Raw genomic sequence first — 24,010 nt, 5'->3', positions numbered from 1 at the left:
TGGCTCAAGCCTGTAATCCCAGCACTTTGGGAGGCCGAGACAGGCGGATCACGAGGTCAGGAGATCGAGACCATCCTGGCTAACACAGTGAAACCCCATCTTTACTACAAAAATACAAAAAAACTAGCCGGGCGAGATGGCGGGCGCCTGTAGTCCCAGCTACTCGGGAGGCTGAGGCAGGGGAATGGCATGAACCCGGGAGGCAGAGCTTGCAGTGAGCTGAGATCCGGCCACTGCACTCCAGCCTGGGCGACAGAGCAAGACTCTGTCTCAAGAAAAAAAAAAAAAAGAAGAAGAAGGAAAGCATTTGAAGGAGCTTAATTAGGGGTTTATGATCAGATTTGCTCTTGGATTACATGGACTGTAGTGTGGAAGATGGATTAGAGAAGAGCAATGTTGGAGAGGGGGCGACTGGTTAGGGGACTGTTGCAGCAACCTGGGCAAATGAGTAAGGTTTCCTTGACAAGGGTGTGTTCATGAAATATTTAGGAAGTAAAATCTGCAGGAACTAGTTCTTTTTATGTATACATAAATTTGATTTTATGCTGATCTTCTCTGTATTATTCTAATTTTAGTATATGTGCTGCCAAGGCAAGCACAGGAACTGCTTCTTGATTGGATGTAGGGGGTGAAAAAGGATGAGTCAGAAGTGACTCCCACATTTGTAGTTTGAACAACTAGACCAGAAGTAGGTTTGGAAAATGGTGGGTTCACTTTTGGATTTATTTCTTAGATAACCAAGTGAAGATGGCTAGTAGACAGTTGAGTATATGGGTCTGAAGCTCAAGCCAGAAATATGGATGTGTTAGAGACATAAATTTGAGAGGTATCAACATATGGTACTGGTGGCACTCACAGCCATTGGAGTTGAAACGATCACCCAGGAGCTGTATGTGAGGTAAGATTACATAAAATGGAACCCTGAGGGATGACATTTAAAAGACTGGTAGAAGAATGGAAACATGAAAAGGAGTCTGATAGAGAGTACGTTAATGGTAGGAGGAAAACCAGGAGACCAAGGAAACCAAGAGAAGAGATGGTTTCCAGAAGGAAGGACTATTCAACACTACTGGTTAATTCCCAGAGGGCTGAAGAATATCTGTAGGACTTTGTAACACGTGGGACACTGAGAACTTTAGGAGAGAGGTGAGGGCAGAAACAAAGTGGGTATAGTTAGCTTTCAGGAAGCTTAGGTTGTGAAGGTGAAGGAGAGAGATTAGAGAGCAATAGCTGGAAGGACACATGGGGTCAAGGAAAGTGTGTGCGCGCGCATGTGTGTGCACACACATGCTCATGTGTGATGTGTGTCTTAGAGGAGTAACCAGTAAAAGGGAAAGAGTAGAGGTACTCAAAATAGGAAGATAATGTGAAGAGGGTGATAGGGTTTGGATTCTGAGCATAGCTGGAGAATGGCAGGAGGAGCATGTCTTTTATCATTACCAAAAGAGAATGTAGGAAATTAGGTTAACAGGTTTATAGATTTGGATTTCTGTTTGGTGGTGGGTATTTGAGGGAACGTCCACAAATGATAGCTTTATGTATGAGAGAGGATTATCTGCTGAGAGTGGGTCAGATGTTTAAGAAAAGTAGAAAAGGTTTAAAATGCTAATGGTAAACAGGAAGACTAACTTTCTAGGGAATAGTAGGGTCAAGAAAAGCTGAGGGTCCAGTTGAGGTGTGTGATCATGAGTGTATGTAGAGGCACTAAGCTACACATTTGGTAGCCTGGGTAAAGTCAAAGAGAATGCAGATAGTTAATAGTTGAATTCACGGAGAAACAAAGGGACAAAAAAATTTGGCAAAGGAATGATTGAAGTGATAAGCCATGAACTAAAACTACAGAGGGAAGGATGTGAAGACACAAGGAGGCTGGCTAATGGGTGAATTAAAAGTAAGGGGGTAGATTCTGTTCTAGGGCAGGTCAGCAAACTTTTTCTGTAAAGGGCTGGATAGTAAATATTTTGGGTTTTGCAGGCTGTTTCAGCTACTCAGGTTTGCCACTGTAACGTGCAAGCATTCATAGACAGTACATAAATGAATGGATGTGTCTGTATTATAAAAATAGGTGGTAGGCTGGATTTGACATGCAGGCAGTAGTGTGCTGGCCCCTGGCTAGAGGTCCCAGCTAAGTTAAAGAACTAGTGAATTGGCCAGGCGCGGTGGCTCAAGCCTGTAATCCCAGCACTTTGGGAGGCCGAGACGGGCGGATCACGAGGTCAGGAGATCGAGACCATCCTGGCTAACACGGTGAAACCCCGTCTCTACTAAAAATACAAAAAAAAAAAAAAAAAAAAAAAGAACTAGTGAATTTAGGGAAAAAAGAAATAAAAAAGAACTAATGAATTGGGAGTAATTGAGCCTGACAGGTCTGCTCAGAGAATCAGTTTGCATCTATGATAGTTCTTCATGATGACAAGACCTAAGATATGACAGCTAGAGAGGGTAGTGGCTATGGAGAGGCAGAAGTGGATCACCTACATGCGTATTGATTTCACTCAAGATAATGTAGAATTTTGGTGGCAGAAGCATGTGAGCCAGATTTGGAGGCTTACCTTGGGATTTATAGATGACAGTGATAAGAACTAGGAGGTGGCAGAAAGGGTATACTCAAATAGCATAACCCTTAAAGAAGCAGGGATTTTTTTTCCATTCTTTGCTCTTTTATGTATTTACCATATTTTCCTAAAACTGATAATCCAAACATTTTCTGAAACATTTTTCACTAAAATTTACTTTGCCTTTCTGATTTTTTTTTTGTCCCACTTTCAGACCTTCATATTTCTACTTTAGGAAAATTTTATCTCAGGCTATGTTAAAGTGTATTTATTTTTGATATTTCAATCTCTCCTATTTAATATTAGAAGCCAGGTAGTTATTGAAAGTTGAATATATCCAGTGTGATAAATTCTGTCTTTTAATTGAGAAATTTAGACCATTTGCACTTACAATTATTGATATGGTTAGGTTAATGCTACCACCTTTGTAATTTGTTTCGTTTTGTTCAGTCTATTCTTGTTTCTTTTCCTTCTTTTTCAGTCTTCTTTTGAATTATCAAATATTTTTTATGATTCAATTTTATCTCTTTTGCTGACTTATTAGCAGTAATTCTTATTTTAGTAGTTGCTTTAGGAATTACAAGGCACATCATTAACTTACTACAATCTATCTTCAAGTGATAATATACCACTTCATGGATAGTACAATAACCTTATAATAGTGTACTTCCGTTTCTCCTCTTCCCAGTCTTTGTGCTATTGTTGTCATGTATTTTACTTCTGTGTATGTGATAAACCACACACTACATTGCTATTTTTTTCAGCAGTCTTTTGTCTTTTAAAGATATTTAAATAATAATATGAAAAAAATTTCCCAATACTCATTATTCCTTTGTGTAGATCTGCGTTTCCATATTACTTTCCTTCAACTTTGAAGTCTTCCTCTCACGTATCTTGTAATATGGAATGCTAGTAATGAGTTTTTGCAGCTTTTGTATGTCTGAAAAAGTCTTTTTTTTTTTTCTTTTTGAGACGAAGTCTCACTCTTGTCCCCCAGGCTGGAGTGTGATGGCGCGATCTCAGCTCACTGCAACCTCCACCTCCCAAGTTCAAGCGATTCTCCTGTCTCGGCGCCCCGAGTAGCTGGGATTACAGGTGCCTGCCACCACACCCGGATACTTTTTGTATTTTTAGTAGAAATGGGATTTCACCATGTTGGCCATGTTTGTCTAGAAACACTCCTGACCTCAGGTGATCCACCCGCCTTTGGCCTCCCAAAGTGCTGGATTACAGGCATGAGCCACCGCGCCCGGCCTGAAAAAGTCTTTATTTTGCTCATAGGCATTACTTCTGATGAGATATCTCCTGTTGTTCTTATTTTTGTTCCTCTGTATGTAATGTGACCTTTTTCTCTGGCTGCTTTTAAGATTTTTCTCTTTACCATTGGTTCTAAGTGATTTTATTATGATAAGCCCTGGTGTAGTGAGGCCTCCCTGCATGTTTCTTATGCTTGGGATTTGTTGAGTTTCTTGGATCTATGGGTTTATAGTTTTCATGGAATTTGGAACTTTTCAGCCATTATTTCTTCATATACTGTTTTTGTTCCTCCCTGTGCTATGATCTGGAAACTCTCTCTAGGTGGTGTCTGGGACAATCATGAGGCTTACCTGTTTGCTTCCCCCTTCTCTCAGGTATTACTGTCCTTTGTTGCGTGACGTCCAGTGTTTTGAAAACCATTGTTTCATCTGTTTTGTTTTATAATTGTTTCAGCAGGAGGGTAAATCTAGTGTCTATTACTCTAATTTGACTGGAAATAGCAGTCAAATACTTTTGATATTACCGAGAAATTCAACTGTTATCTATATTAAAATCCTCACTTTTACATAATGTCACTTTTTGAACTTGACAAGGCAAGAATGAATGTGATAGTTGATGACTACTTGCTAACCATGGAAGGAACTGAGCTTAGCCTGAATAAGGAAATATAAGAGCTATTTGACTTTGGGTTTCTTTTTTAACCTCAAATTTTTTTTTCTTTTTTTTTTTTTTGAGATGAAGTCTGTTGCCCAGGCTGAAGTGCAGTGGTACAATCTCGATTCACTGCAACCTTCGCCTCCTGGATTCAAATGATTCTCCTGCCTCAGCGTCCCTAGTAGCTGGGATTACAGGCGTGTGCCATATTGCCCAGCTATTTTTTTCTTTTTTTTGGTGGGGGATAAAGTCTTGTTCTGTCACTCAGGCTGGAGTATAATGGTGTGATCTTGGCGCATTGCAACCTCCGGCTCACTGCAACTTCCGCCTCCCAGGTTCATGTAATTCTCCTGCCTCAGCCTCCTGAGTAGCTGGGATTACAAGTGTGAGCCACCGTACGTGGCCTCCAACTGATTTTTGTATTTTTAGTAGAGATGAAGTTTTACCATATTGGCCAGACTGGTCTCAAACTCCTGGGTATGAATGATCCGCCTACCTCGGCCTCCCAAAGTGGTAGGATTGCAGGCATGAGCCACTGCGGCCCAGCCATAACCTCAGATGTTACTTAGAGAGTCAGATTTTATCTCAGTATAAGAATACACTTTTTTTTAAAGAGGATAGGGTACATTCTTATTTGATTCTTATTAAGATATAATTTACGTATGGTAAAAGTCACCCTTTTTAGTGTTTTCACAAATCTCTCCCTCCCTACTCTAATCCCCTGGCAACCAGTAGTCTGTTTTCCATTTCTATAGTTTTGCCTTTTCTAGAAAGTCATATGAATTCCAGAATCTTACAGATTGTAGCCTTTTGATTCTGGCTTATCTCACTTAGAATAATGCATTTGAGATTTATGTATGTTTGTATCAGTAATTCATTCCTTGTTCTTCTTGAGTCATATTCCATTGATTTGCTGTATCACACTTTTGTAGTATCACTGGCTGCCAAAATAGGCACAAGTAGTTGAGTATATTTGAGGATGGCATAGAAAGGATTTAGCCCTATTCTGATGGGAGATTTAATGATCTCAAAACTTCATTTCATATCTGAAGTCTTGAAATGACAATGTAAATGTTTTTACTTGGAAGTACAGGTTATTCACTTGACTTAAGAAGGAGATATATTGGAACATACTATGCTACATACACAGATCCTGAATTTGTGGTCAGTAGAAACAAGATGTATTTGTTTTTCCTTAGCTTGGGGACAGCGTTTTTGCCCCCTTCCTTTTTTTTTTCTTTTTTTAAGTTTATACCCTCTTCGAAGTTATCACAAAGTAATTAGCTTCTTTTTGGAACTGATTTAATTCCCCTTATTTTCTACCCGTCTCTGTGGTCTACTCTACTTTTGTTTCTTTCATATGTCACAGAACTAAGCCTAGTTATTTTAGAGTTGTTTTAGGAGAAAAACAAACATGCAAGATTTAATTCTTATTTTTATTCATGTATTTCTCTAATTTCCTATTGTAGTGATAGCATGTGAAGGAAAATGCTGGGGCTCTGGAGTGAAACAGAAATTCAGCACTTACAACTGAGTTTCTAACTAAAAAACCTGAAAATTACTTTCCAAAACTCAGCTTTCTTAGAATCTTTAAAATGAGGCTAAGTACCTACCTTTGAGGTTGTAAGGAATAAAAGAGATAATATATGTATTTTTAACAAAGTATGTAGTACATACTTAATTTCTTTTTTTCTTTTTCTTTTTGGAGACGGAGTCTTGCTCTGTCACCCACCCTGGAGTGCAGTGGCATGATCTCGGCTCACTGCAACCTCCGCCTCCCAGGTTCAAGCGATTCTCCTGCCTCAGCCTGCTGAGTAGCTGGGATTACAGGCATGTGCCACCATGCCTGGCTGATTTTTTGTATTTTTAGTAGAGACGGGGTTTCACCGTGTTAGCCAGTCTGGTCTCAATCTCCTGACTTCGTGATCCGTCCGCCTTGGCCTCCCAAAGTGCTGGGATTGCAGGTGTAAGCCACCGTGCCTGGCCTGTAAATACTTAATTTCAAATATTACCAAATAAATTTTTCCAGTCCCTTTTGTATCTCCACTTGAATAAGATCCTATAAAGATCAGCAGTTTTTTATAGAGTTTGATCAAGAGCTGAGGAAAGTATGCACTTTTTTTGGACTGTTAATATAGAACCACAGTGTAGCTTAGAGATAGATTGTACAGTCCAGACTTACCATAGGGAAAGCTCTTTTTATTTTACCACCTTCTAAAAAGGATTCTGCTTTTACCTAATGATGAATTTAAGGTTTAAAATATTTAGGAGATTTTCATTCAAAGAATGTTGTTAAAAGAATACTTGAGTTTTTTTTTTTTTTTTTTTTTTTTGAGAAGGAGTCTTGCTCTGTCGCCCATGCTGGATTGCAGTGGTGCAGTCTCGGCTCACTGCAACCTCTGCTTCTTGGGTTCAAGGGATTGTCCTGCCTCAGCCTCCTGAATAGTTGGGATTACAGGCACCCACAGTGATTTTTGTATTTTTAGTAGAGATGGGATTTTGCCATGTTGGTCAGGCTGATCTCAAACTCCTGACCTCAGGTGATCCACCCACTTCAGCCTACCAAAATGCTGGGATTACAGGCATAAGCCACCACGTCTGGCCTTCCTGAGGTTTGTAAATATAATAACTAATGAAGGAAACAGGTTTGGATTGAGGTTGTTACATATCTGCTCTTTACCAAATTGGCTTTTCTACCATTATTCCTCAGTACTTTGTTCTAATTCGTTTTTTAAAAAAATTATTTACTTGTTATTCATTCATTCATTCATTCGTTCATTCGTTCATTCATTTTTTTGAGACAGGGCCTCCCTCTGTTGCCCAGGCTGGAGTGCAGTGGCACGATCACAGCTCAGTGCAGCCTTTACTTCCCGAGCTTAGGAGATTCTCCCACCTAAGCCTCTCTAGTAGCTGGGACCACAGTTGCATGCTACTATGCCCAGATAATTTTTTTTTGTAGAGATGGGGTTTACTCCTTGTCACCCAGGCTGGCCTCAAAGTCTCAAACTCCTGGGTTCTAGAGATCCACCTGCCTTGGCCTCCCAAATTGCTGGGATTATAGATGTGACCCACCATGCCCAGTTATTATTTATTTTTAATTTTTAATTTTTGTGGGTACATAGTAGGTGTATATATTTATGGGGTACATGAGATGTTTTGATAGAGGCATGCAATGGGTACTAGTCACATCATGGAAAATGGGCTATCCATCCCCTCAAGCATTTATTGTTTGTGTTACAAATAATCCAGTTATACCCTTAGTTATTTTTAAATGTTCAATTATTATTATTATTGACTTGTTCTAGTTCTGATGTGCTACTTTTTTTTTTTTTTTGGGAGCAGAACAATAAACACCTTTATTACACGGGTGAAGACAAAAACGAGGATTTATGTGCCTTTCCGGGCCTTGATTTTCCTAAGATAGAACTCCAACTCTTTGCCCTCTAGCACATAGCCATCTCCTCGGCCACACTGTCCCGGCCTGGAAGCAATGCACGCAAGAAGCCTGCCCTGCTGGAACTGCTCCTCCAGGAGACTGCTGATTTTGGCATTCTTTTTCCATTCATCGTATTTCTTCTGAATTTTTTTAGATTGTTTTTTGGTTAAAATCTCTTCTTCCTCAGGAGTCAGCTTAGCTCCCTTCTTGCGGCCCAGGGGCAGTGCATAGTGGGACTCGTACCACTGTCGGTACAGTGTGCTGTCGATGAGCACGATGCAATTCTTCACCAGGGTCTTGGTACAGACCAGCTCATTATTAGATGCATTGTAGACAACATCGATGATCCTTGTTTTACGAGTACAACACTCTGAGCCCCAGGAGAAATTCCCTACGTCCAGCCTCAGGGCATGGTGTTTCTTGTTACCTCCCCGCACACGGACTGTGTGGATGCGGCGGGGGCCAATCTTGGTGTTGGCAGCCGGGCGCCCCAACTCATACTTCCGCTTTTTGTGGTAGGGCTTTCTCTTGTCCCTGGTTTTGTGCGCTTGTGCCAGTTGTCCCGAGAGATGCCCATCGCTCCGTGCTGGCTGGAAAGAGCGATGTGCTACTTTATAATACTTTTATTTGGCTCTCATTTTGTGACTTGATTGGATAAGTCTTTGTTCTGCAGAAAAATTCTCAGTCTAGTTAAAGATAGGGAAAGTGTATTTATTTTAGTTCTCATACTCTTAGGGAAATCCAGTAGCAATAATTTATATTAGAGTTTTGTTATAGAAATTACAGTTAAAAAACAACTTGCATTATCCTAACACATACCTTACATTCATAAGCTTATAAATGTTTATTGGACCTTATTAATGAATTGAGATGCCCTCTAATATGTGAAATAAGTCAGTTTTATTATGACTTAATGTTTTCTAGATGAAGGTAATGAAACAGAAGTGCAGCCACAACAAAACAGCCAGTTAATGTGGAAACAAGGTCGACAACTACTCAGACAGTAAGTGCCCCAAGGTCAAACTTATGTGAACGGCTGAAGACAAGAAACAGTTTTATGAAGTTATTTTTACTATGTATTTTCAAATCAGATGAATATTTTATCTCATTATACAGATGCTGTGAAAAAGTTTAAGTGAATTACTGTTCCTTTTTCATATTAAATACTTTTTCTATGTGGTAGAACTTATAGTTAAAAGAGTTTTATACCTTTAAAGTTATTCTTTTCATTGCATATTTTGTGTATGAATATATAACATTTTAATATATGTGCAGTTGGTCAGGCACAGTGGCTCACACCTGTAATCCCAGCACTTTGGGAGGCCAAGGTAGATGGATCACTTGAGGTCAGGAGTTTGAGACTACCCTCACCAACACGGTGAAACCCCATCTCTACTAAAAATACAAAATTAGCCGGGCGTGGTGGCACATGCCTGTAATCCCAGCTACTTGGGAGACTGAGGCAGGAGAATTGCTTGAACCCGGGAGGTGGAGTTTGCAGTGAGCCGAGATTGTACCATTACTCCAGCCTGGGCAACAAGAGCCAAACTTCATCTCAGAGGAAAAAAAAAAAAAAGTGCAATTGGAGTTTACATGCAATTTTGTTATGTTTTAAAACTTTTAAATAATAGGAGAACTTTTTGAATTCTCCAAATTCGCAAATATTGCCTAACATGTATTTCTTTCATTCATTCATTCATTCATTCATTCATTCATTCATTCATTTATTGAGATGGAGTCTCACTCTGTCGCCTAGGCTGTAGTCCAGTGGCACAATCTGGCTCACAGCAACTGCTGCCTCCTGGGCTCAAGTGATTCTCTTGCCTCAGCCTCCTGGGTAGCTGGGACTACAGGCGTGTGCCTCTATGCCTGGCTGATTTTTTTGTGTTTTTGTAGAGATGGGATTTTGTCATGTTGGCCAGGCTGGTCTCAAACTCCTGACTTCGAGTGTTCTCCCAGCCTCAGCCTCCCAAAGTGCTGGGATTACAAGTGCGAGCCACCACGCCCAGTCACCTTTCTTCCATAAAATATTAATATGTATTTGAGACAATAAAGAGTAAACAAAGATGGGTTGAGGTTCTGATATCAAGAGGTAGACTAGACTCACCAGCTCAGTGCCTGGTTCTTGAATACCACCTTTGAAACTCATATTCAGATTTGTGCCTCAGTAAAATGAAATTTGCTACCTGGTTTTTTGGAGGTTGATGATAAGTTGTTTAAACCCAAGGTTTCCAAAGTGGTTGTATAGCAGCTATTCCTTCTGACTATGGAAGGAGAATCTTAAAATGTCTTGACGTATCTATTTTTTAATCTCGATAGTTACAAGAAAATGAGATATTTTCTGATATTTAATAAGTGGATTTTTACTAATGCCCACACTTTGATCTTAAATATGACTTACACATCTTCCTTTTTAAAATAGATGTGTTCTTAGAATGCTAATCTTTTTTTAAAATGAAAAATGGTTTCATAATGAGCTACCCAAGAGATATTTTCAAAAACTTCAAAGGACCCATAATCTGTTCTTCAGAGTAAAGGTGTCATTTTATCAATGAATGGGGAAGTAACTGTTTAGTAAAACCAGCTTATCTATGGCAAGAGCAGTTTTGAAACAGGTATTTGTAATGTGATTTTGTTGCCAAAGTGAGATATGTCTCAAATATTATTTGTTAAAAAATGGAAAAATACAACATCTTTGAAGCAGTTTTCAAGAACTTTAAATTTAGGAAAGTTAGGAATTAATTATCCAAATTTTAATCAAGACCTTTCTGTAAATATTGGATGGGATTGAAAAACGGGCATCTTGATTTGGTAAGATGCACTTAACTCCCTTTGATCACATATGTTTTTGAGATAACTCTTTCAGCTACTATAACTAAGACCAAATCTTCCAATAAACTGAACTTAAACTGGTTATCTCGTCAACCTTTGTTTTCTTCTTACATCCAGTAGACTCGGTGCCTACTTATAAGTTAATGTCTGATGTTTGTCTGTCATGTTTATTAATGGCATTTACCTTTTTCATGGTCCTGCCACTGCCACTTTTGGTCTCTTTTGGTCAACTTTGGTGTTACTAGGCCTTGAGTGCTTTCTATATGCCAGGTACAATATTAGGTGTGTCTGTTTTAGGGATTAGAAAACTGAGGTTCAGGAGAATTAAAGTTATGCAAGTAAGTGGCAGAAATAGGACCTAGATCTAGCTCTCAATACAAAGCCTTTGCTCTTTTTTTGTGCTGCTGCCTTTCAGTAATGTACACACACATGTGTATACACACCCCCTACATGCTACAATTTAATTGCCGTCTATTTTTATTTTAAAGTTGTCTCAGGATAGAAGCTTCAATTCTGCAGAAGTGACTCGAGAAATACTGCCTTCATGTGTGTAATGAAGGACTCCATATATGCTAGGAACATTCTGTCTAGATCACAAACAGTTGATCCATGACGAATGTAAAAAACTACTGAAATAACTATTATAAAATACTGATTTGGTAGAGTCTGGGAGTGAGCTAGCTCCAATCCAGCCTAAAGGAAAGAATGTGCTATTAGATATATTAAAGACCAGCTTCTTCTTATAGTAAATGTAATGAATGGTGTATTGTATAGTTCTCTCATTTTTCTCAGTGACTGTAGAGGCTGGTACTGCAAGAGACAGCTCCATCTGCAGCTGGAAGATTATTTATTAACAAGTCTTACTAGCATAGTACTGTACTGTTAAGTCTTATGCAGGCTATGAGCATAAATAAATACTTTTATTTACATATTAAATTATAGAATACTGATTCCAGTATGACTGAACTCTAAGGATTCTCTTCACATAGGTATCTACAGGAGGTGGGTTATACAGATACTATTCTAGATGTGAAATCTAAACGAGTGCGAGCTTTGTTGGGCTTTTCAAGTGATGTCACTGACAGGGAAGATGACAAAAATCAGGACTCAGTTGTAAATGGCACAGAGGCTGAAGTTAAAGAGACAGCAATGATTGGGTAAGTATTTTGTCTGGAAGTGTTTTAGCTATAATTCTTATTAAATATTTTTGGTTTTATGGGCATTACTTGTTCTTTTAGGTAGTGACATAGAAGTAATTTAATTATAATTTAATAAAAATTCTAAAATTTTATTTGGTTAGAAGGTGACATAAGGATTGGAGTTATTTATGACTTTTAATTCAGGAATATTATTTATGATGTTTATTTGCTTGAAACGTATGTATTTAATACAGATTTTAATATATTGACTTAAACACTAAGTAAAGCTTTGGAAAAGATTTTATTTGGAAATTCAGTACAAATCTGTAAGAATGACATTTCATGATTGGTGATCCAGAAATTGTAAAAATACCTCAAATTCTTTAGAAGTAACCCTGTTTTTTAACCGCTTTTGTTTATCTAATAATGTTGTAATTTATCTTTCCTTTGATATAAAATATCTATTTTAAGTAGCTATTTTGAAGTGACAGCGTAAGTGTGAAAAATTAAGTAGCTGTTTGAAATATTTTATTTTCCATTTTGGATTGTGTAGCATATAATTATATATAATTCTGCTCAAAATAAGCATAAACAGTTCAATAAAGAGATTCTTATTTATTGGGAAGAAATTTCCATGATTGTTAATTGAATAAAAAACCGAAAATTCTGTGAATGTTTAAGTTTGACTTTTATTTTGACACTTTGTTTAGGAAGGAAGAATGGTTTTAATTGAATTCTATAAATTTTCTAGCAAGAAGATAGTTCCTGTTATTTGGAATATAAATTAAAATTATGGGATTAGGTAAAGGTTCATTGTAGGATTTTTATAAACAAAGTTCCTTTGAGCCTTAAAATGTATTCATTAATAATTAAGAATACATTTCCAACTTTGTAGGCTGTGTTAAAAAATACATTAACTTATATTTGTAAATGTAAGGCATGGTATTTCTCTGTATAGACATAGACTATGTGGACATTATCTTTAGTTCTGTTTTTACATTATGGGTTTAATATAAGTCATCAAGTTAACTTAGATAGTATAATTTTTTATTTCATTTTGTTTATTTATTTATTTATTTATTTTTTGAGACAGAGTCTCACTCTGTTGCCAGGCTGGAGTACAGTGGCGTGATCTCGGCTCACTGCAACCTCCCCCTCCTGGGTTCAAGCGATTCTCCTGCCTCAGCCTCCCGAGTAGCTGGGACTACAGGCACCAGCCACCACACCCGGCTAATTTTTTGTATTTTTAGTAGAGACGGGGTTTCACCGTGTTGGCCAGGATGTTCTCAATCTCGACCTCGTGATCTGCGCACCTTGGCCTCCAGAAGTACTGGGATTACAGGCATGAGCCACTATGCCTGGCCGATAGTATAAATGTTTTTGATAACTATAATGCATACTTTAATAACCTTCAGTAAAGACTTTCAGGGAAGACCACTCTTGTGCATTTTGGCCTTGATTTGTCTTTTAAGAATGACAAAGATACTGTTGCTAATCTGTCCGATTTCAGTAGGGATAAAGAGTTAGGGGAGGGTGATACCAAACAAAGCTGTAAGCAGATTTGAAATTTAAGGTAGATCTCTTTTGAAAATTTTGTCCATAGTGCTTTCTATATATATGTGTGTGTAATATATATGTTTTTTTTTTTTTTTTTTTTTTCGGGAAAATCCTCTCTGTCTAAAAGATTACCTAATGAACTGGAGATAAATCTTTCTGTACTGGCCATTGGAATCTTTACGAAATTTATTTTGAGGGAACTAAATTCAAGTCATATATTTGAAAATTCAACCATTTTTAAGAGATTAATGGCTTGTTAATCAACAGAGTCAAGTCTAGTAGCAATGTTAATTTGACTAGTGTATTGCTGTTAGTAACTCTATGTACACATTTTCCCTTTTACTTTAGCTGTTAAGCAGAAATACAAGATTGCATCAGAGAAAAATGACATATTATTTTTTTAGTTGTGGAAACTTATGTAAGAGGTCAAAGGGAGAGTTGCAGAGAAGATAAGAGTAGAGAAAAAAGGAGGTAGAGATAATGAAAATATTTTTTAAAAAAGAAATATATTAAGGTTGGTGTAAGGATCAAAATAATAATGAATCAGAAAGGGGAGTTTTTACATTAGATTACCACTAATCTAAATAGATATGAGTAGCTCACGTCTGTAATCCCAGCACTTTGGGAGGCTGACTGAGGCTGAGGCAGGCGGATCACTTGGACTCAGGAATTAGAGACCAGCTTGGACAACGTAGTGGAACCTTGTCTCTACTGAAAATACAAAATTATAAGGGCATGGTGGCTCATGCCTGTAATCCTAGCTGCTCAGGAGGCTGAAAGTGGAAAATTGCGTGAACCCAGGAAGCTGAGATTGGAATGAGTTAAATCATACTACTGCACTCTAGCCTGGGCGACAGAGCCCAGAGACTTTGTCTCAGGTAGGTAGGTAGGTAGGTAGCTAGGAAGGAAGGAAGGAAGGAAGGAAGGAAGGAAGGAAGGAAGGAAGGAAGGAGGGAGGGAGGGAGGGAGGGAGGGAAGGAGGGAAGGAAGGAAGGAAGGAAGGAAGGATTACAAAGTACTTAAAGAGTATCCACTTCATGTATTGCTTTTTAAATTTGTGGGAGTGTAATTGATAAGAATCAATGTAGATAATGTGATTTGGGATTTATAGTTACCATATAAACAGAAGTTAATGCAACATATCATGGGTTAATTCTTTTGTCGAAGTTAAAAAGATTAACTAAGCAGTATGTACACGTTTTACACCAGAAAATCAGAGTTAACAGATTCTGCCTCCGTGCTGGATAATTTCAAATTCCTTGAAAGTGCAGCTGCAGATTTCAGTGATGAAGATGAAGATGATGACCTTGATGGAAGAGAGAAAAGCGTCATTGATACTTCAACAGTGAGTTAGATAACTCATACGATATAAATATTTTTAGGGACTATAATACATACTGTATAATGCATAAAAGAATCCATGTTCTTTAATCTTAACCCCTAGCTTTTTCTTTTTCATGAATTCGGAGACATTTATGAGAGTTTGTAATATTGATTTCAAGTTAAGAATATTTTTAGTATAGTAGCTTTCTCTTGAAATTCCTCACTTTTTGACTTTTTGTTCATTCATTGAACAGGACAACTTTTCTGTGGGGCAGATGAATATAGTAAATATTGTGTGTTAAAACAATGCAGGGTTATTGGTTGTTATAAGAGAATAGAATTGACAGACACATCATGGTGCCTGATGGCGACTAGCATCAGCTCTAATATATGCAGTTTTTGTCTCTCTTGTCAGGATTGTTTTAGTAGACAAATTCTGTAGACTTTCAGAACTCTTCCATTAGATTTCTTCAAAATTGTTTAGGATTCTTCTCAAGTTTTGTTCAGATGTTTATAAGCTTATTGACTTTCCCATGGCAGTTTCTTGGAATGAGAGATGTCTCTAAGTAGCTACTTATTTCTCTTCCCTTCTCTATTTTTGTGTCTTTTTCCCTCTTTCCCCTTTTCTTCTCTCTTCGCTTTTCTCCCCTTCTCCCTTCTCTCTCTTCTTCCTTCTTCCTCCTACTCCTTTTCCTTCTTTTTTAAGATATGAGGACATGTTTTGCTTTGTCTAGGAAAATGTTTGCATTTTTTCTTTCACATTAATTTATGAATAGAGAGGAGGAAGGTAAAGTAATATAAAGCAGATTGGACCTCTAAATAAAGACTTGGGTTTAAGCTCCAGTTTTGCCACTATTTGTGTTTCTTAATGCTTCAGGCTTAGTTTTTTTCCTTTGTAAAATGAGGATCGTTATAAATAGCCATTTTAACCATGGAGGATTTTGTGAGGAACAAAGAGACAATATGTGCGAAAATGATCTGTTTAACTATAAAGTGCTTTCTAAGTGTAACCTCTCTGTGTTTTATGCCTTCTGTTTCTTGGGCGCCATCAGAGACTCAAATTACTACTACCAGATTATTGTTTTCCCTCACCACTATTCGGTAGTACTCTACTGATAAAACCTTGCCATGGAAATTATTTGAACTTCAAGTAGTAACTTCCAATTTTTCTTATCCAAACAAGCAGTAGTAGCATATGTCTCAATTTACCATAGTAAAAGGAAAAACCTAAATTTCTGTGACACTTTTTCTGTGTCCTGATCATGTGGAAATTGTGTAGCCCCTTGTGATTTCTATGGGATGCTGGCATTGAGATATTATTTTTCCATCAAAATACTTCATTCATAGCTCAGTATTAAATAATGCCTTGAATCATGATGCTATATGTTTCTGTTAGTAATATCAATTTAAATATTTAAAACATTCATAAACCAATTATTAAAACTATTACATATGATCTTACTAGAAATTCCTAAACCATAGACTGTTATCTTTTTAAGTAAGCAACATAATAAATATACTGTCTTCTAATTAGTGCAGATCATAGTAGTTCTGTGCTGGGTGCAGTGGCTTGTGCCTGTAACCCCAGCTACTCAGGAGGCTGAAGTGGGAGGATCAGTTGAGGCCAGGCAACATAAGCCTAAGCAACATAGCAAGACCCCATATCTAAAAAAAAATTTTTTTTTAATTAGCCATGTGTGATGGCACACACCTGTATTTCCAACTACACAGGAGGCTGAGGAAGGAGGATCGCTTGAACCCAGGAATTTGATGTTGCAGTGAACCATGATCATACCACTGCACTAAAAAATTTTTTTAGTTTTGGCTGGGCGCAGAGGCTCACGCCTGTAATCCCAGCACTTTGGGAGACCAAGACGGGCGGATCACAAGGTCAGGAGTTCAAGACCATCCTGGCCAACATGATGAGGCCTGTCTCTACTAAAAATACAAAAAGTTAGTGGGGCATGGTGACATACACCTATAATCCCAGCTACTCAGGAGCCTGAGGCAAGAGAATCGCGGAGGCAGAGGTTGCAGTGAGCCGAGATTGTGCCACTGCACTCCAGCCTGGGTGAAAAGAGCAAAGTTCCGTCTCAAAAAAAAAAAAAAAAAAAAAAGAATGAACGAACGAACGAATGAAAGAAAGAAATGTAAAAGAAGGTGAAGAGGCAGATAATGAAGAAAAAGAAGAAGATGCAGAGGTGGAAAATAATCCCACATGTAACCTGAAGAACAAACTCCAAAGATGGCAAAGAGAAAGAAGAGGATATGAGGCTCTTCTTTCTCATATGAGGCCGACCCTTGTCGGCCTCCCAAAGTACAGGGATTACAGGCGTGAGTCACTGCACTTGGCCCTTATTTTTCTTTGCTGTCATTATTATTAGCATTCTCATCATCACCAGTTAAGTGTAATAACAACCTTGAGATTATACATGCGTGTAAAAAGTGATGAGTTTCAAACTGTGTGAAGGCTAACTTCTGCAGCAACATTTAGTCTCCACATTCAGGAACTTTAGGAGGAAAAAGAATGGAACTAAGAGCTATTAACTCTTTTTTTAGCCACAGTATAAAGAATCCCGTGTCCCTTTGTGTCATGGCCCTCCTAATGGTTTTTGAAGTGACAGTTTATTCATTTTTCTAATCTGCTTAGACATCCTATGCAACCCATAACGTCTTTGGTTTTCTCTTAATTTCTTAAATTGGTTTATAAGCTGATTGAAGGTGGAAGTGGAGTGGAACCTTCTATGTCAGGAAGAAAAGTAATATATGCTTATTATTACAAACTGTACCCCTTCCTATTCTAATCCTGTTCTCCAGTGGTAAACACAATTCATTTTTCTTCTATACCTAAACATTAAAAGCAGAGGACTTTTGGTTTATTTATTTAAAGTAGGATACTTAGTAAATAGTAATCTGCAATGATAGTAATAAATATGTCATTTATCTTTATTCTTCGTAAGGTTATACTGAGGCGATGAGACTAGTAACAGGTTTTTTTCCCCAAGAGTTGCTTTTGTTACTTAATACCGTATTTAATGTTGAAAATACATTCAGACTTGCAATTTGAAGTTCCACGTACTTCTTATGGATTTTCCCTGGTCTTTTTGTCAGGCAGTGAGAACAAGGACTCTGTCTGTAAGATGTTGGTGATGGTCCCTCTGAATTACAGCTGGCAACGCATCAGAGTCTAGAAGAGGGAGACATTAAGCCTCTAGGGTAAAAGAAGATAGATTAGGCAATATATTTATATGTAGAACTCTGAGAATTGGGGTGTCCTGTTGGCATAACTCTTCAGATACACCTTTCTTTTTCTTTTTCTTTTTCTTTTTCTTTTTCTTTTTTTGTGATGGAGTCTTACACTGTCACCAGGCTGGAACGCAGTGGTGCAGTCTCGGCTCACTGCAAGCTCCGCCTCTTGGGTTCACGCCATTCTTCTGCCTCAGCCTCCCAAGTAGCTGGGACTGCAGGCGCCCGCCACCGCGCCCGGCTAATTTTTTCTTTCGTATTTTTAGTAGAGACGGGGTTTTCACTGTGTTAGCCAGGATGATCTCGGCTTCCTGACCTTGTGATCCACCTGTCTCGGCCTCCCAAAGTGCTGGTATTACAGGCATGAACCACCGTGCTCGGCCCAGATACACCTTTCTACCTTAGGCTGGCTACCTAGGGAAAATTAGAACAGAATATTAGAATATGGTTTGTATTTATAAAAGAATACACATTCAGCATGGGTTTTCTGTCCCAGTCTGCCACACTGATCTTGCTTTTTTTGTTTGTCTAATAGATTTGCTAGATGTTAAGAGTGGGAGGTGCTGTAAGCATAGAAGTATTTCTTGATTTTAGGAAAATATCCCAAATAGTTAAACAAATTATTCTAGTGTCATTAAATACTCCTTTGATTTCTCCTATCCAGTTTTTATATGTACCAGGACAGTTAAGGCCAGATAGGTTTTATCTATGATGCCACCTTTGTTCTGTTGGTAGTGGTTTCTTGGAGTGCTGTGCTGAGAAGGATTTCTGAGGCTGTATCTTGTCTTTGATGACGAATGCTGTGATTGATGAATGATACCAATTATCAGCATGGGAACAGGGCCACACAAGTTACATGTTTGTCATGTCTTGGGGTCTACTTCTGAACTCTCTAGTCTATCCTGTTGGTCTGTCTGTAAAACTTTTGTATTTTTAAGCCACTCACTATAGTCCAGTGATAACATTTGATCATATCATGCTATTTCTGTTTTGCATGAAGTGAAGAAGCTGAAGTCGAGAGAAACTGAGATATTGAAATTTTATTCAAAGAAAATGCAAACCTAGCATCCTAATTTCTTTATGCCCATGTTGGTAAAGGTGATTGAGAAGGAGATAATTCATAAAGAGCTTAGGCGTGTAGATCTCAAAAATTGTCTTTGCATGTATTAAGCTTAAGTTTTAGCCCTTCAACTGGATTTATAATTCCAGAGTTATTTCTAAATATAGAAAAATGAAACATAACAGCCTTTACCAATTTGGTGTAAAATCTAAGTTAGATGCACTCTGAAAAATCAACATTTTAGGGAAAAAATTAAATACATGGAAAGCCACTAGAGAAAACTGATGCAAGGTTGGGACAGTAGAAATAATTATGGGAACCTAACAAAGTACCTTGTAAATCAACTAGCTGCTGTTTCAATACATGTCTTATATTTCAGTATGTGGTTCCATTGGTTTACTTAAAACAAGCCGTAATACCGTTGAACAAAGTCTAAATTACTGCTTTAAAATTTATAATGTACATCTTTTTTAAAACTATGTGATTTTCACTGAGTTAGATCGTACAGTTATTTAACACAACAAAGGTACACTTTCTGAAGAAAATAATTGAATTTTCTTATTCAGTGGTGAAGGGAAACTATCTCTTATTTAATTTAGCATGTTTTTTCATCAGATTGTTAGGAAAAAAGCATTGTCTGACAGCAGTGAAGATCGAGATACAAAAGAAGCTCTAAAGGAGTTTGACTTCTTGGTTACATCAGAGGAAGGAGACAATGAATCTAGAAGTGCAGGCGATGGAACAGACTGGGGTAAGGAAGCATACTGGATCCAACCAGAGATGTTAAGTAAATAAAAGAAATTTATATTTTACCAGGAGGGCAACATCTTAACTATAATGTTGAAATATTGAACATTCTGTGAACTTGTTACTACTAGCACCCTTTATCCAGGGTGTTTGTGTGTGTATGTTTAAAGAACATTGTATAACTACCTCATTTAAAAAAAAAAAAAAAATACAGTATAAAAATAATTTGAATTACGGCCGGGCGCGGTGGCTCAAGCCTGTAATCCCAGCACTTTGGGAGGCCGAGACGGGCGGATCACGAGGTCAGGAGATCGAGACCATCCTGGCTAACACGGTGAAACCCCATCTCTACTAAAAATACAAAAACTAGCCGGGCGAAGTGGCGGGCGCCTGTAGTCCCAGCTACTCGGGAGGCTGAGGCAGGAGAATGGCGTAAACCCGGGAGGCGGAGCTTGCAGTGAGCTGAGATCCGGCCACTGCACTCTAGCCCCTGCGACAGAGTGAGACTCTGCCTCAAAAAAAAAAAAAAAATAATAATAATAATAATAATTTGAATTACTAAATAGAATATTCTGTTTTCTGTTTAGACAGTAGAACTTGCAAATCTAGATTTTTGTGGAAATTGATTATGAGACTTTAGAGGATTTTTGGAGATCTCATTTCTGACATCTTACATGCAAAAAGAAGTATAAGTTAGAAAATTGTAGGCCGGGCGCGGTGGCTCAAGCCTGTAATCCTAGCACTTTGGGAGGCCGAGACGGGAGGATCGCGAGGTCAGGAGATCGAGACCATCCTGGCTAACACGGTGAAACCCCGTCTCTACTAAAAACTACAAAAAAAAAAACTAGCCAGGGCGAGGTGGCGGCGCCTGTAGTCCCAGCTACCTGGGAGGCTGAGGCAGGAGAATGGTGTGAACCCGGGAGGCGGAGCTTGCAGTGAGCTGAGATCCGGCCACAGCACTCCAGCCTGGACGACAGAGCGAGACTCCGTCTCAAAAAAAAAAAAAAAAAAAAAAAAGTTAGAAAATTGTAGTCAGTCAGTCATTGTAGTTTAAGATTTGACAGTTTGTACAAGGCATAGAATTTTTATTCTCAAAATGTTCTAAAAAATCGAATATTTTAAACATCTAATAAGAGTTAAAACAAGTATTTTGGGGAAACTTCCACAGCATAGATCATTCTAGTATGGAGACATTATCGCTATCAAGTTATTTAACAGAACAAAGGTACACTTTTTTTTTTGAGATGGAGTCCAGCTCTGTTACCCAGGCTAGAGTACAGTGCGGCAATCTCGGCTCACTGAAGCCTCCGCCTCCCAGGTTCAATCTGTTCTTCTACCTCAGCCTCCCAGGTAGTTGGGATTACGGGTGCCCACGACCGTGCCCAGCTAATTTTTGTATTTTTAGTAGAGGCGGGGTTTTGCCATGTTGGCCAGGCTGGTCTTGAACTCCTGACCTCGGGGTGATCCACCTGCCTCGACCTCCCAAAGTGCTAGGTTTGCAGGCATGAGCCACTGTGCCTGGCCCAATGGCATACTTTCTGAAGAAAGTAATTGAATCGACTTAAGGTAGGATTGTGATAAATCCTTCAAAACAAAAGTGAGTAATTTCATCAGATGTATGTATATTTGTGTGTGAGAGAGAGAGAGACAGAGACAGAGATTGAAAATGAAAGAAATTTTCTCTTGAGATTGAAGAATTTCATTATTTCATTAGTTTACACTCTGTGTACTTCATTTTCCTTGGAGCTTTTCTTTTTTTTGAGATAAAGTGTCACTCTGATCCCTGACTGGAGCATAGTGGCTTGAATACAACAAACTACAGCTTCAACCTCCTGGGCTCAAGTGATCACAGGCATGCACCATTACGCCTGGCAACTGTTTTTGGTTTTTAGTAGAGACAAGATCTTGCCATGTCACCCAGGCTGGTCTCAAAATGGGTTTAAGTGATCCTCCTACCTTGGTCTCCCAAAATGCTGGAATTAGAGATATGAGCCACCACTCTCAGCCTCATTGGAGCTTTCCTTTGGGGCCAGCTTAACTATGTTGAACTTTAAATTTTGAATGTTTTATTCTTTAAAAAAATTGATAAAGTTGGCTGGGTGGCTCAGACCTGTGATCTCAGGACTTTGGGAGGCCAAGGTGGGAGGATTGCTTGAGTCAAGACGTTTGAGACCAGGCTGGGCAACATGGCAAAACCCTATCTCTACAAAAAAAATACAAAAATTAACTGGGCATGGTGGCGTGTGCCTGTAGTCTCAGCTGCTTGGGATGCCAAGATGCGAGGATCATTTGAGCCTGGGGAGGTTGAAGTGAGCCATGATCAAGCCACGCCAGCCTGAGTGACGGAGTAAGACCCTGTCTCATAAAAAAAGGATGAAGTTATTTTCACACTTGTAATTTTTTGGCTGCTACACCGTATAGTTCTGCTGATTACCTAATATAACTTCCTACTTTCAAGGTTTTCTTTCAACCCTAAAGCGAAATTTTAAGGATATTTCATCTTCGATTTTGAAGTTATATTTTTACTATGTGTCGTATACATTTCACTTAAAACAAGAGCACACATTTTTCTTATGAAGGGTTTAGGAAACTAGTTTTCAAAAAAACTAAATATATTGGGGAAAGTAAGTGACAAAATCTTTCTTTCTGTTTAGCTATTCTGGCACATTAACTGTTGGTCTCCTGCTCTTTAATTGACAAATCTACAAATTAGATTACATTAAGACCTGTTAAGGGAGGACTAGGAAATTTTTTGCTTCTTTGAGGAAAAGGAATGGGTAATTGGCTTCTCTGTTTTTATTTATTTATTTCTTTTTGAGATGGAGTTCTGCTTTTGTTGCCTAGGCCGGAGTGCAATGGCACTCTCGGCTCACTGCAACCTCTGCCTCCCGGGGCGGCTTCAGCCTCCCTAGTAGCTGGGATTACAGGCACCTGCCACCATGCCTGGCAAATTTTTATATTTTTAGTAGAGATAGGGTTTCGCCATTTTGGCCAGGCTGGTCTCGAACTCCTGACCTCCGGTGATCCACCCACCTCAGCCTCCCAAAGTGCTGGGATTACAGGCTTGAGCCACAGCACCCAGCCGGTTTCTCTGTTTGTTTGTTTATTTATTTATTTTTAAGATGGAGTCTCGCTGTCTCCCAGGCTGCAGTGCAGTGGCACGGTCTCGGCTCACTGTAAGCTCCACCTCCTGGGTTCACATCATTCTTCTGCCTCAACCTCCCCAGTAGCTGGGACTACAGGTGCCTGCCACCATGCCCGGCTAATTTTTTGTATTTTTAGTAGAGACGGGGTTTCACTGTATTAGCCAGGATGGTCTCGATCTCCTGACCTCATGATCCACCTGCCTTGGCCTCCAAAAATGCTGGGATTACAGGCGTGAGCCACTGTGCCCAGCCCGCTTTCTCTGTTTTTAAAGTGTAGACCATATTTTGCATTTATAGGTAGGTAACTTCTATAGTATTCACATATCCACAAGGTAAATATGACTAACATAGTAATCTTTCACAGTTCATAACAGTTCATGACAGCAAGAATTTACTAAACCTTGTGAAAAATAATTAATTTGTATTTAACACATTTTGAAATTAAACATTATTTAGCATTCTTTAATGTTTGGCTGAAAAATTTTTCTTAAGTTTTTCTGCCGCTGAGAAGGTAGAGTCCTTATACAGAGGAAATAGGATTACATGCTATAATTTGGTATTGTAATTTACTTTTTCAGGATTGTGCTTTGGCATAGGGGAAAGGTGAGAGGCAAACATACAGAAGATTACCTTATTTCCATTCCCCTGTTTTCAAATAGTTTACAAGAGTCTTTGGTTTTGAATCTGCAAAAAGTTGTTTGCAATTTTCTGACACCTCACAATGAGATTTTAGAATGTATCGATTTGTTAAATGTCCAATTATATTTATTTCAATACAAATTAATGGCATAGAGATGTGATTGTATAGAAGACTTAGCTAAGACATGCTAAAGTATTAATGAGAAAATAGTTGGATTTTTTTGTTTTTTTTGAGACAGAGTCTTGCTCTGTTGCCCAGTTTGGAGTATAGTGGCGCAATCTCGGCTCGCTGCAAGCTCCATCTCCCCGGTTCACGCCATTCTCCTGCCTCAGCCTCCCGAGTAGCTGGTACTACAGGTGTGCACCACCAAGCCCAGCTAATTTTTGTACTTTTAGTAGAGACTGGGCTTTGCCTCCTC

The 24,010-nt window shown here is 38.6% G+C and overlaps 1 protein-coding gene and 1 pseudogene across 2 annotated transcripts in view; one reads left to right on the top strand and one right to left on the bottom strand.

Annotated features, from left to right (window-relative positions):
- STRN (striatin) overlaps nucleotides 1–24,010 on the top strand; it is a 132,623-nt gene that overhangs the window by 55,502 nt on the left and 53,111 nt on the right. The window contains exons 4-7 of the mRNA XM_010373189.2: nucleotides 8,827–8,905; nucleotides 11,724–11,891; nucleotides 14,640–14,775; nucleotides 19,675–19,810. Of these exons, the coding sequence (XP_010371491.2) occupies nucleotides 8,827–8,905; nucleotides 11,724–11,891; nucleotides 14,640–14,775; nucleotides 19,675–19,810 (519 nt within the window). The remainder of the gene's footprint in view (nucleotides 1–8,826; nucleotides 8,906–11,723; nucleotides 11,892–14,639; nucleotides 14,776–19,674; nucleotides 19,811–24,010) is intronic.
- On the bottom strand, nucleotides 7,806–8,479 carry LOC104670023 (annotated as a pseudogene). The gene has a single exon (XR_004054324.1). The product of XR_004054324.1 is annotated as a 40S ribosomal protein S8 pseudogene (transcript).

Source organism: Rhinopithecus roxellana, chromosome 17, assembly GCF_007565055.1.
Source record: "Rhinopithecus roxellana isolate Shanxi Qingling chromosome 17, ASM756505v1, whole genome shotgun sequence".
NCBI lineage: Eukaryota > Metazoa > Chordata > Mammalia > Primates > Cercopithecidae > Rhinopithecus > Rhinopithecus roxellana.
The sequence above is the reverse complement of the archived record's forward strand: the minus strand, read 5'-3'. Positions and strand labels throughout refer to the sequence as shown.